A 13,249-nucleotide genomic window follows, 5' to 3' on the forward strand; every position below is an offset into this window, starting at 1 on the left:
GCCCGCAGCTTTGTGCCCCCCGCTGCGGCTTCGGCCTCCTCTCGGGGCTGCGCGGGGAGGCGCCGGCCGGCCGCCCGTGGACTGGCTGCGGGGTGCCCGGGGCTTAACTGAATTATAGAGCGGGTCGGGAAGTCTCTCTGTGGCGTTAAGATCTCTGCCTGCGGCGTGGGGTGGTGGCGCGGGACGGCTGCTGGATGCCGTGGTGAGGCTGGGCTCCCTCGGGGCTGAGAACGCGGCTTTGCCTTTTCTGTTGCCTCTCTAGATCACCGCTATGGGCGGTGGTTCCTTTTGCTCCAGTTTGCTGTGGGGCTTGGGGCAAGTGTCTTCCCCTTTCTGGGGCTCAGCTTCCTGTCGTGAAATAAAAGTGACCTCCCCGGTGGAAAAACGCTGTCAAAAGCGTGCTTATTTTTGTAATAAGTGATGCAGGTAGAAGTGTCTACCTGTGAAGCGCTGCATCTCATTGTAGCAAGGTGTGTGTGTGGGGTGGCAGTCTTCTCCCAGGTACATAGTGGAAGGATGAGGGGGTAATGGCTTCAGGTTGCACCAGGGGATGTTTGGGTTGGATATTAGGAAACATTTCTTCTCAGCAAGAGTGATGAGGCAGTGGCACAGGCTGCCCAGGAAGGTGGTGGAGTCGCTGTCTCTGAAGGTGTTCAAGAGCCATGTAGATGTGGCACCAAGGGACATGATTTAGTGGGCATGGTGGAGATGGACTGATGGTTGGTCTTGGCGATCGTAGAGATCTTTTCCATCCTTTCTGTGATTTCTCATGGCTTTTCTCGCTCACTCAAAGGCCCTTCAGATCTTAGAGATGCTCTGTATGTTATGTGCTGGTGTCTTGTGTTAATATTATTCTGGTGTTACATGCCTGTGTGGCTTCAGTGTGTAGGTTGAGGTGCTGCTGAGGAAATAATATACTCTGATAACAATGTAAGTAATAATTAAGTACAGCATACTCTGTAAAAACAATTAAAAGCCTGTCAGTTGGGAGTGTTTCCCTGCCACTCACCTAGGTAAATCTGGCATGTCAAGTTTTGTTTAACACACGGCTCTCACATGAGTTAAACGTCTTATTTCAGGACCATTCTCTTCCATTGTCCAACGACATTGTTTGCTTCCTTGTTCACAGGAAGTTGATGAAGTGGATCATGGTGTTACTAGCCAGCTGGTTGCAGATTCACAGGAGACTCACAGCTCGTGCACAGAGAAGATGCAGGTTCCTGCTCAGTATAGCTGGAGTGCTGACTGGAGCTTTTGGGTAATGTTTTTTCCCAGTTTGTTCCTCTGTCTATATCCATGTGTTTACATACTAGCTTTATATCCCTTCTTCTCAGGTTGCTTTGTTGTCATGAATTAGTGAAGTGTTCTCCACCTATGTAGTGAGGTAGATAATTTGTCATTATCAGTTTTCTAAAGTGTAAGCTGACACTGAGAGGGAATGAGGTTGTTTACCTGATGTCATGTATCAAGTTAGTGGCAGGACTTCAGACCTCTGTGCCTAGTCCTGTCTCCAAGTTCCTTGCATGGTTCATGAGCCTATCCAGTGTCCCTATGCCTTTAGAAAGGTACTGTTGATGCTTAGTCTTGGATAAGCTTCCTTTGTATCTGTTTCTTGCTGGGTAAGCATGTGTTTTTCATGAAAGTAGGCTTACTCTGTAGAAAAGGAATTTGTGAGTAGGAAGGGCAAAAGGGAGCAGATAGGGGAGATTCCTTTTGCTCTTCTCCAAGGTGCTGCTTCAGTGGAGAACGTAGTAAGAAATGCTATCTTTAACACTGTGTCCATGCTTTTAGTGGTTGTTTTTGTGGTTGTTTTTTTTGTTTTCCCCAGTATCTTGACAGAGAGTAAACTTGTAAATTGTGGACTTAACAATGTGCTTTATTGTTAGTTCAATGGATGGGTGGTTGTTGGATAGGAAGGGGGAGCCCTGTGTGTTGTATACAGCAACAGGTGTGGTAACACCTGATCTCATGAGGTGTTTGGATTCCTTTCCTCCAAGATCTGACAGTGTGACTCAGGTTCTGCATCAGGTGACCCCAGAGTGAATTATGTGCCTTAGCTTGTGCACAGGGACATCCGCTGGACCTTCACATCGTTGTCCTGATGAGTTCATCAGGGTGTTCGTTGTGCACAGCAGATGAAAGATGAAAGGCCGTGGGGAGTCAGTAGCAGAGCTGGGACCAGGACTGTGGGTTTTCTAACTCTTTTTTAATCAATCTAATTTGTCTTTTTATCGCTTCTTTTCAAACTGAGTGGATGTTCTCACGGTGAGAACACTGATTTCACATCTCAGATCCCAGTATATACCAAACTTGAGGTTTCTCTGAGTGGAACTTTTAGGCACGTATTTTGCGCTCGGTACATTGTGTGTCCTCACAGTGCCATTTTCTGCCTGCCCACAGCTTCTCCGGAGATCTGGATTCTTTAGTGCTCTGGCAGCCACAAAAAGAAGTGGGAAGTGTTCTCTGCTGTGTTTAAAAGGTTGCCATCTGCTTAAGATTTATACTTGAAGGCCTTGGTATTTGTTTGAAGTTCATGTTTATCTGGATAGATAAATATGACCTTGTACTTAAGAGGCAGATATTGACACAGTTCTCTTGTAAGGTAGTGCTGTGGCTTGTAAAGTTCTAACAGTGCTGTTCATGGCACTGATTAGTTTTAGAAAACCTCTATTGATCTGTTTGTGGGAGGCAGTGCTACTCATATTCTTAGCCTCAAGGGGACTTAGAAGTAGCATTAGTCAGAATGTCGCAGAAGGAAGGCAAGAAAGGTGTCTGCATCTTCTAATTAAAATGTTATGTCATTGGCATCTTTCCCTCCTCTTCTAGACAGAAAATGCATTTTAATAACTTGCATAGTTGATGATCAGCTGCTTAAGTATACAAACAAACCATTAAAACTCCCTGAGTACTGAGTCACAGTTGATGTGTAGGTGATAGCAGGGAAGGCAGCTTGCTGCAGTGGGCTAAGTGTGTATCATTAACACTTTACTGTGGATGATCTTAGTGTCATGTGGCAGGTTTGGATTTATTACTCTCATTCCTACCTTTGAGTCAGTAAAATTAAGAAATTGTTACAGTAGCAGGAATAGCCTATGGTGTACTCAGCTATCAGCTTTGTTGCCTGGCTTGTTTGCTTTCAGACACTCTTTTTTTTCTTTACCTGAGTATGTATTGTTGCTTCTCTGATGGAAGCCAAATGTCAATGGTAAAGCCTAACTGGTTTGACTTCAATTTTTCATGGATTTGAGTGGGAGTAAACTGTTGTGCCATGCCTCTGAGAGTCGGGCCAGGTATCATTAATTCTCTGTATGTGCTGTGAGCAGATGCAGTTAACAGCAGACTCTGATGGGAGCTTCTGGGTTATAATCTCTCTCTCCTGACTGTGGTGAGTGGGGAGAAGGAAGAAAGGGAAAGAAGAGAACATAACAAACTCATCCTATTATGCCCGTCTTTTTTCCCCCCCCCCCCATCTCTAAAGCAAGAACGGTCTGGACAGCTTTATTGGAAAAAATGTGAGAATGAATTTTCCCAGTTACTGTAAGCAATTCTTAAATTAGCAGCACTTTGAATCCTTTCTCCAAGATTTACAGCATTTAGTAGTGCTTGCAGTGCTTCTTTGAGGATATCATTTTCATAAATACCTTTTTAAAATGTTGTTTTGAGAATATATATATGTATATATATATATGGTGTTGTGGGGGTTTTTTTGGTGGTTGTTTTTTGTTTTTTTGGGGGCAGGAGTCTGTTCCCCAGCTAGAATTTTGTAATCTCATGGAGTAAGAAAAAAGCTCACTTGGAAGTTTCATCTGAGGATTTTCCCTCTTTACTGGAACCTATAAGACTTGCATCTGTTTTTGATTATGTGGTTCTGGTGTCTGCAGGTACAAATGAAACTTAACTTCCAAAGACTCTTTGATTGTCATCATCTGGAAGTTTTATCTCAAGACTGATTTTTTTTTTTTATTTTTTTTTCCCCACCCTTTTTACATTCTTTGTGTTGAAATATAATTAAGTTTAACATCCTTGGAAGAAGAAATCTGTTTGAAGTCTTGACTTTTCCTATTGTGATGAACAAAAAGATAAAGATGGACAAGGAAACTAGTGAAAAGGATTATTGCATCCAAAATGAGCATATTCTGTCTGGGAACTCTGTTTTCTATTAATAAGCAGTCAAAGAAAGTTCATATATGTATATCATAAGAAGAATGCCAATGGAAAAAAGGAATAAAAAAGTAAGTTCTTCCCTTGTCACAAAATGTTTGGTAGAAAGAGCATCTCTCTGGGAAATGCTTTTATATGGGAGGCTTGTTTAAGAGCTTGGAAATGTGAGTGCAAGAGAGGTGTTGTAAAGAAAAGTAGTAGAAGATGTTTTGAAGAAGAAAACTTGAATGCAATATCATGTTGAAAGAAGTGGTCAGTGTGAAGGCATGTGACAATGGTAGCAAATGAGTGATGCAGGGAAAAGTTAAAACAGGAAATCTTTTATTTTTCATAATACCAGAACAAGCAAGGTTGCACAAGGCTTGGAAAAGGATTTTGAAGTTTGGCAAGTGTGGATGTAGTTGATACAAGGAGCTAATGTATGGGAGTGTGCACATATGTTCTCAAGAATACAGTAAATAAAGCTCAAACCTGCACAGGAGGGATGCAGATACATACATAACATCCAAATGATAATGTGTTGCAGCACAGATGTCCACTGAGATACTTTGGGGCCTGAGACTGGTAAGAGTTAGCTGAAGTAACTAGAGATGCAAAAAATAGTTTAATACTCCTTTCTATGCAGACTCATGTTCACACTAGGGATGAATTATTGGGCTTGTTGTATCAGTAAATATATTTTGGCAGTCTCCTATTTAAGGTCCTCTAGTCACTTCATCTCCAATGTTGTGTACTTGACATGATACTTTCTTTTTCTAAATAAAGCTTTCTGTTCATCTGTACCTCTGAATGCTTGGCTTATGAAGAAGAGACATCTCTGCTTGTGACATCAGGGGAGGATTTTTAGTTGCCTCATTATTTGCTGGTATAAAGCATTCTGGTCAGGAGAACAAGAATTAGATGTAGATCTCTGAAGAGAATAAAAAAATAAAAAAAGTCTTAAGCTTATGCTGTTTTCTTCTGAAGTGCCATAATGTTGGTACAAATAGCTTTTGCTTTACTTCTAGCCCTTTTAGTTGTGTTGACTTACCTGGAATCTCTAGAATAGATGCTTTTAACCCTGTGATAACACTGCTTATAGCAGTATTTTAAAAGAGCGAGGAAAAGGCAAATTGTATTTCTAACTGGCCCTTGCACATTGTTTATTAGGTTTGTGGGGTTTGTTTGTTTATTTGGTGGTTGTTCCCCCACACTGCTTATTTTCATCCTGGGAATCGCTCGTTGTTGTTGATGTAGCTCCAAAGCGAGCCCTAGAATAGATCTGTCTGCCAAAGAGTTTCAGCCTGTTCCGAACAAAGTCTGGCAGTTAGTACCCTGTCCAAATATGCCTTCCCCAGCTACAGTGGTTTAAAGCTATATCCAACATGTATTGTCACACTCATCTGAAGAATTAACTGCCCAGTTAACAGATCAGGAAGAAAATACTTCAGATTCATGTGATCTATTTATTAGGTCACTACAAACAAAACAATTGGAAGTGCAGCATCGTTTAGAAAATCAATGTAATGTTGGTTGAATGATCATATCTTTTTAATGGAAAAGAGCCTCACAGTTTGAGGAGTGAAAGCTTTAAAAGAGCTCTAAGAGACAGAAGCTCTTGTAGGATCCTTTTGGAAGGGAAGAGGACAGATAAACAGAACTACATCATGTGTGGTTGTGTAGTGCTACACTTAAGTCCTTAGCAGCGACTGGTGGAAAAATCTCTAGGAAGCGTTTAAGAGGAAAAAAAAATCAATCTGGAATCTCATGTAGGTGTTTAGATGATTTGGGACACGGACTTGCCTTTCTAAAAGCATAAAAATGTTCAGGGTGAATAAATGGTTTTGGTGTTAATGATGACTCTGGAAATCATACTTTGTCTCATCCTATGTAACAGATGGCTATGTCTCTTTATGTAAAGACTCATTAGTGATATCAGCCATATTTTAGAAGTTATACGGAATAAAAGTGCTTTCTGAGTAGTGCTTCCTGAAAATTGCTTGTGAAGTCAGTAAATTGGGATTTTCTGTCACAGCTTTTAAGTTTGATCATGTGGTAACGGATATGCAATCTGATCACAACACACCTGTCCTCCTTCCCTCCCTTCCACTCCCACTTTCCCTGAAATTCAAGGAAATGGGAGTCATTCAGAACTTCAGCTTGCTTGTGGAACTTGTCAACTCCTCCTGTTTTCTGTTATTTCTGCCCAGCAGAACCCAAGATATCAGCCCTTGTTTAGAGCGAGTGGAAGTCTGTGATCATAAATTGTGATCATACATAAGCTTCCGTAGCTCTGCTTAGCCTGTACTGACAAAAATGTCTTCTGATAGCTGACCCTTTACATTCCATTTTATATAAAGGTGAAAAACTGTGTTCTCTCCTGGTGAGAGTGATTCGATCAAATCCAGTAGCAGCTCTTAATGTAGCAATGGGTAGAATCTGCATTTGACTTATGAGGCAGAAAAGGAAGTCAAATTAGATATATGAAAAATATCTGTAGGGTTAATTCAGTGTTATTTTTCATGCAACTTCAGATGCAGTAGAGCTACTCATTGGCTAAATGAGATGACCACTGTTAATTACAACATCATAATTGCTGTAGTATTCTGTATTCACTATAGCATAAACTACAGCCATTTACATAGTCTAATACGCTTCTGCAATCTCTCACTATTGTCCTGATCCAAAATATTTATATATCCTTCTATGACTTGCTGAAAAGCAAATGACAAAGGTCAGTTAATGCATCTGTGCTAAAGGAAAGCAGAATTAATCTTTTGAAAAGTCATCACCTCTTTTTTCTGACTTGAATACAAGTTCAGTTGCAGTCCCAAAATACAAATTGTAGGTGCCAGAGCCCAGTTCTGGCAAAGTAAGGGTGGAAAAGAACAACTGAAGTATGAAGGGGAAAGGATTACTTGAATCTTTTAATTACATCTTTGTAATCAGGAAAATATACAGACTGACAAACTTCTCCTAAACCAAAATGAGGATAGGCACTTAAGACCCTTGTCAATTTGACTTCTATTGGTGTATTGGGGAGACAGTGTGAAACATCACCTCTAGAAGAAACGTTATAGGCATAACTTTACTACCAGATCTAAAGAAGTTGTTGCCAATCAATGCAGTGTGTTGATGAGGTTGCTGAATAAATCAGATCTTGCCTCCTGAAAGCTAAAAGCACGTCGGGTTTCTTTTCAGAGCTGGCAAAAGTATTTTTTTTTTTCCTGTGGAAGAGTCCAAATCTTTGCTTAACTTTCATCTTTAGAAATCAAAGTGTTTCATCTGACCTCAGAGATGTTTTGTAGTAGTTATATAAATAATTATAGTTGAAACTGAAGTTCCCATCCTTATTGTGAAGTGGGTCAAACTTCCATGCTTAGGTGTTTAATCAGATGGTGACTTCACTTTATCAACAGGAAATGAATGCCCTTAAATTTCTTTGTACTCATGCTGCTTCTGAGATCTGAATCACACTGGCATCCAGTGTTTGGCAATACCTTTCTGAGGAAGACCAGAGGACCTAAAGTGATCTATGAGGAAGAAATTGCCAGCAAATATTTTCCTTTATAGCTTTTCCTCTCAGTGCCTTGCTGCTCTTATAGAACCTTGAGATTCCCTGTTACGTGTCTTATCTTTGCCTTGGGAAGGGAGAAGAGTTGCCTTGTTTTTCTGGTGAAACCAGTTCCTGCTATTTGCTCATGCAGCTGATCTTGACAAGGGGACTGTGTGCCATCCAAAACGTCACCACTCTAGTAGGTGCTTAAGAGCAGTGTGTATCTGTGGTTTGTAAAATGACTGGAAATATGTGCCTATTGTATTCAGTTGTCTTCTTCTGCAGGCATTTAGATTTCAATCTGGTTGTTAGAATGATAAAAATGTGCTGAGATCAATTTTTTTTTTCCTCTCAGTTCCCTCAGTAGCACTGCACTAGGAGAGGGATGTCGCTTTGGTGAGTCATTAGTTGCATCTTCAGCCAGGTGCTCAAGGGTATCTTCTCACTCACAGCCTAGACTCTTATACAGTGTCACAAAGTCATCTGCCTCTTGTCTTTTGTCTTTGAAACCTTATGAGTATTACTGTAGCTTTTTGGACAGAATGTTGAAGCTGGGGATGCATGGCTGATATGTAGCCAAAAAGGGCTGTGCAGACTCTCCACACGTCAGTGGCTTGCTGGCAGCAAGTGATGCTCACAAGCAGCCCATCCTTTTCTTCACAGTTGGGTTTTGCTTCCAGAACGTCTCTCTGCAGAGGTAGTCAAAGCCTGACTTCACATCATTACCTGCAGAAATGCAACAGGCAGGCCCTAGATGGGACGGGCAGAAAAATATAGGGAGTACAAAGGAAATAGAGTAGTTATGGGCCTACTATTCCCCTTTGGGAGCAAATGGAGAGTCCTATTGGGTATGCATAGCCCTATAACTTCACAGCAGCTGTTCTATGCCTGTGAAGAGCTGAGCTCCAGGCAGCAGTGTACTCATTTTGGCAGCTTGGCCCTGTGTGAAGCATGCCTCAGTCTTCTCCTCTGATCCTCTGGAGCTCTGCCTGAGGAGGCTTCTTAGCAAGGCTGTGAAGACTTAAAGAAGCAGGCAAAGAGTGGGTGTTGTGCCAACCTAGGTTTGGTTGCATACTAAGTTAAGTGGTGTAGACATGGTCTGTCTTTTAAGAGTTGTGTGCAGCTGGTACAGGGATTGTAGCTGTCTGATGTAGAGAGGAGGAGCACTGAGGACCAAGTGCTCCTTTCAGAGTTGATGTTTCCCTGGTGATGGTAGTTTCCTCTGCTGTCCCCTTTGGGACTTCTGTGAACTTGAAGTGACCTATGCAACTTCAGTCTGCGTTCCAACGTCTTTTTAAGATTATGGCCATTTCAGGTTGGAACTGAGTGGCTTTACATGAATGTAATTGCTGCCTCATTCCCCTTAAGATTTGACTTCTTTTTGTAGCATTTCTGTGCTAGTTCTGCAAAGCCAGCGTGTTTCTGCCCATTTTCCCTGCTGGTGTGTGAGCAGAGGCTGGCAGAAAGCTAACTGGTGCTGCTGGCTGGTGTCCAGCGCTGGCTCTGAGAGAGTGGGTGAGGAGAAGAGAGCTGCAGAGACTGCCTGAGTGTTGGCCAGGACACGATTGGGCTGCAGTTAGCTAGAGGAGGAGGTATGTGTAGGCATGCACTTCTTCTGCCTTTACATTAGCTTCATGCTTCAGTCAGCTTTATTTCTGAAATTGAACATATGCTCTGCTCCTCGCTGTACATGTCAGACTTGAGACTTTGCATCCAAATCAGAGTAGTTATAAAAGTACATTGGCGTAGGAAAGTATATCGCCATTTAGGAATGGTTCAGAACACTTCCTTGCATAAAGAAAATACTAAACACTGCAAAGCAAGTGCTTCAGGGTAAGCATGGAGTATTTTCAATCTAAACAGTGTGGTTGTGTTTGTTTTGTTTTTTCCCAAGGAGAAGTTTATAGTGTTCCTTATGATAAGAGGCTCTCTCATATTGATAAGAAGGCATTTCCATCTGTAATGTGTTCCCAGCAGGCTTTGTTTTTTGTGTGCTTGAAGTGTATTTTCTTTTGTGTTGGCAAGATGCATTATTCAGTAGGCACTGTTCCCTCTGGATAGCGGGCTCTCATGAAAACTAGGCTCTGGTCTGGTAATGTGCATAGTTAAATTGCTTCTTTATTGAGCAGAGAATAGAGCCCCATAAGGTTAAATATAGACCTTGTTAGAGTAGCTTTTTGCTGAGTCCTAATTCCCTGATATATTGTGGCTGGTGAAACTAAGCTGATTCTGAAAGGAGTCCTGAAGGAGGAATTTTGCAGAGGTTTTCACAAGTTCTAAACTGAAACACTTTGTTTCAAGATTCTTCCTACTGTTCTTTGGTGGTTACTGGGGGCAGGGGAGGAGGGAGGAGGAGAAGTAGAAAACTTATCTTTAGTTGGCTGTGCATCTGTGAAGATCTTTTATCCCCCGTCTCTTAATATCAAACCTTTTGAGTTGCCTTTCTGCTTTGGAAAAAAGCCAGGTTTCAATTTTTATTTTTTACAAAAATTGCAGCTTTGATTTATTTTTAATTGTGTAGCCTGGCATTAGCAATGTAGTTTGCTGTAACTTGCGTGGTGCTAAGTTTTTTTTGTCTGTGGGAACTGTAGTTATGATGACTTTGGTTTTGGACTTCATAGACTGTTTTCCAAGCTGTGCTCCAACATGATCTGATATTTATATTGTATAGGCACCTATCAAGCACGAAACCTTCTGTCCTGCTCTTGAAAGGAGAAGGTGGTTGGTGGAATACAAGAGACAATCAGACCTTTGTGAGCAGGATTCCAGGCCAGCTGTGTTCATATCACACCACATGGTAAACAGTTGTGATACAGCCTTCCTCTTGAGTAGACAAGCAGAACTGCTTTTCAGAAATGCGATGCTTTAGTCTGCATCAGGTCAACAAGGGCTTGATGCCTGCAGTGGAGCTAGGTAGGGCTGGACTGCTGTTTGAGATGTGGGGCATTAGTGGGTGAACTGATGAGGCTGGGGGACATGACACAGAGCTTCTAATGTACTTGACCCAGTTTTTAGTCTCGCTCCAGAAGTACCTAATTCAGCCCGTTTAATGACACTGAATGTTTTTCAAATACTTCTTGAGAGTTTGTCCAGTATCATGGAAGCTCTCCATAATGAAATGCCTCAATTTTCTTGCTATGTGTAATTTTGGAAGCTACTCATATTAAGCAGAAAAAATCAGTCATCGTTTTTCCTGTGCCTGTCTTATACTTCTCTAGAAACTATTTAATATTACTAACACTTATTTTAAGGGGAACTAGGTACTGCCTTGCTTATGCTATCTTAGTTTTTTGTTGTTTTTTTTTTTTTTTAAAAAAGCAAAAACCTAGAAAATAACTTGATTCCTTGCTCTTTAAATATCCCTTCTTTGAGATGTTACGTGGTGTATTTCCAACAGAAGGTGCATACAGCACAGTGAATTTCTCTGCCTATACTCAGATGCTATGGAAAGACTGACAGTGATTTGCTCTCTGCTCAGGCACTAAGAAATTTTAAAACCTGTTTCTCATTCTGCCTCTGCAAATAAGAATGGGGCTGGTCCACAGAAGGGGACATCACGACCCAGTGCAGGGCCATGTGTCTGCCAGTAGCTCAGAAAAAGAATGCTGTGTGCTTAGGAAACTCTTCTTGCCAGAGAAGATGAGTGAGTGAAGAAGAGCATAAAATGAATGCAAGTGAAATTATTTAGGCTCCTTATACTCTTCTTCCTTCCCATTGTGATTGAGCTAGTTTCCATTTCCTTGAGAGCATGGGATTTTGTGGGGAGCAGATACCTATAAATTATAATAGTTAAAGTGCCCTAGCAACTTGCTTTTCTTCTTATTTGATGTGAATCATATGACCTATTAATTAAATAAAACTGTGTAGATAATGAGGTAAGATCAAACAGTTCCTTATTTAAAAAAAAAAGTAGACTCTGTACACACTGAGTCCCAAAGTACACGATGTACTGTACACATCACAGTAAGTCACCTGAAGTCCTGTGACTAGTGCTTTCTCTGTGCAGGTTTAATATCTTTGTTAGCAGCAAGTTACTGTTAGTAAAGCTTAAGAGCACTCAATAGTTTGGAAGTCATTTCTAACCTAAGATTTGTCTGTGATTCTGTTAAGGTCTGATTAGTGTAACTGGATCACTGTAGAGGAGTGGATCTGTGCTGTTTGCCCTTGATAGGGTGAATTGTAGAACAAGTCTGGCATTCAAAGTACAGCCTCACACTCATTTTCAGAAGAAATAGAAAACTGTCCCAGGATCCTGGAAATATAAGAGTCTAGTCGTCATGTGAACAGTGAGCTTCCACTGTGTTGCCTAGTAGCAAACATGAGCCTTGGATATATGTGTTTGATGGGATTCCTGCAATGTTGTGTGTATCTCAGTAGCTTACAGCTAAAGAAGCAAACTGAAAGTAAGAGAGAATTCAATAGAGCATGTAAACAAGTCTGAAAAAAAATCTTCTTGGCAATAGAATAGAGAAACTTAATGTCTTCCAAAAGAAGATAGAGGGTAGCTTTCTTGCAGCAGTTCACAAGATGAAGGTAACATTCAATCTGTAGCTAGGATAGATTCTCCACCAGTGGTGATACTACTTATATCAAGAAGATAAAATGAGTGTGTAATTTTTTTCTTTCCCAAGAGGAAATTTAATCATCACGGCTCCAATTTTAAAGCAGGGGTTTTAACAGGAAAGTTGTGGCTTGTGCTTTGTAGGTTAGATTGGATGGTTCTAATGAAGCTTTTCAGACTGAAGAAATGACTGTCGTGGGATTGGTGCTTCATAGATGAAAATGCTTGTTAGCCTCAGTGGAGGGACCATTGCCCAAATGTGCTATGGGAATTGCTCCATTTTTTTATAGGTAAGTTTTGCCTGTATCTGCTTTGGAGGAAATAAAGTCCTAGTTTGGTTGCATTCTTCTGCTAAATGAGACTTCTGTTCAGGGCTGTTGACACAGGTAGGTTTCTCATAGCCTAATGAAACTTTAGACTTGGAAAGTTTAGTGTTGGATTGCTTTTTACATTTCTCCTACAGATAAGTTTCAAAAATACTTCTGACTTTTTTAAGCGCTCTTTGTGTAAAATTCAACTCCTTTCCCACTGTGTGTTGTCTTCCTGGAGACTTTACTCTTGATATTAACTAGAATTTTAGATATAGCGGAGGAGGAGAAAACCGTACATTCTTTAAGAATACAAATATTTTACCAAGGATAATTAATGGCTCTTTTAATGTGCTAATGTAGGATTAAAAAATAGTTTATTTTCAGCCACACCTTGGAACTTAATAGGAAAGAATAGGTCAAGTTTGTCTGTACTTGGGGAATAGCACGTCGGGTGGTCTTTAAGAGAGGTGGACAGCATTAACTCCCCTTGCTTGTGGACTGGAGAGCAAAAGCAGTAGTCTCATTGGCTGTGTTTTGATGCTTAAGTGAGGCTTCTGAACATAAAAGGAGGAAGTCAGGCAGCTTGTTCACAGGCTTATTTGGATGTATGACCTCAAGCACATGACAATAACTGTTTCCAGGACTGTGAAATTCATTGGAAGCTTGTGTGGATCTCTTAAA

General features: G+C 41.0%; 1 protein-coding gene across 2 annotated transcripts in view; it reads left to right on the top strand.

Annotated features, from left to right (window-relative positions):
* Positions 1-13,249, top strand: part of GRAMD1C (GRAM domain containing 1C) — a 50,503-nt gene that overhangs the window by 277 nt on the left and 36,977 nt on the right. For both annotated transcript variants that reach the window (XM_042866406.1, XM_042866407.1), the window contains exon 2: positions 1,130-1,258. In XM_042866406.1, coding sequence (XP_042722340.1) covers positions 1,130-1,258 — 129 coding nt within the window. The remainder of the gene's footprint in view (positions 1-1,129; positions 1,259-13,249) is intronic.

The sequence above is a fragment of the Lagopus leucura genome, unplaced genomic scaffold (genome assembly GCF_019238085.1).
Source record: "Lagopus leucura isolate 7727_CA_CO unplaced genomic scaffold, USGS_WTPT01 Super-Scaffold_100001, whole genome shotgun sequence".
NCBI classification, from domain to species: domain Eukaryota; kingdom Metazoa; phylum Chordata; class Aves; order Galliformes; family Phasianidae; genus Lagopus; species Lagopus leucura.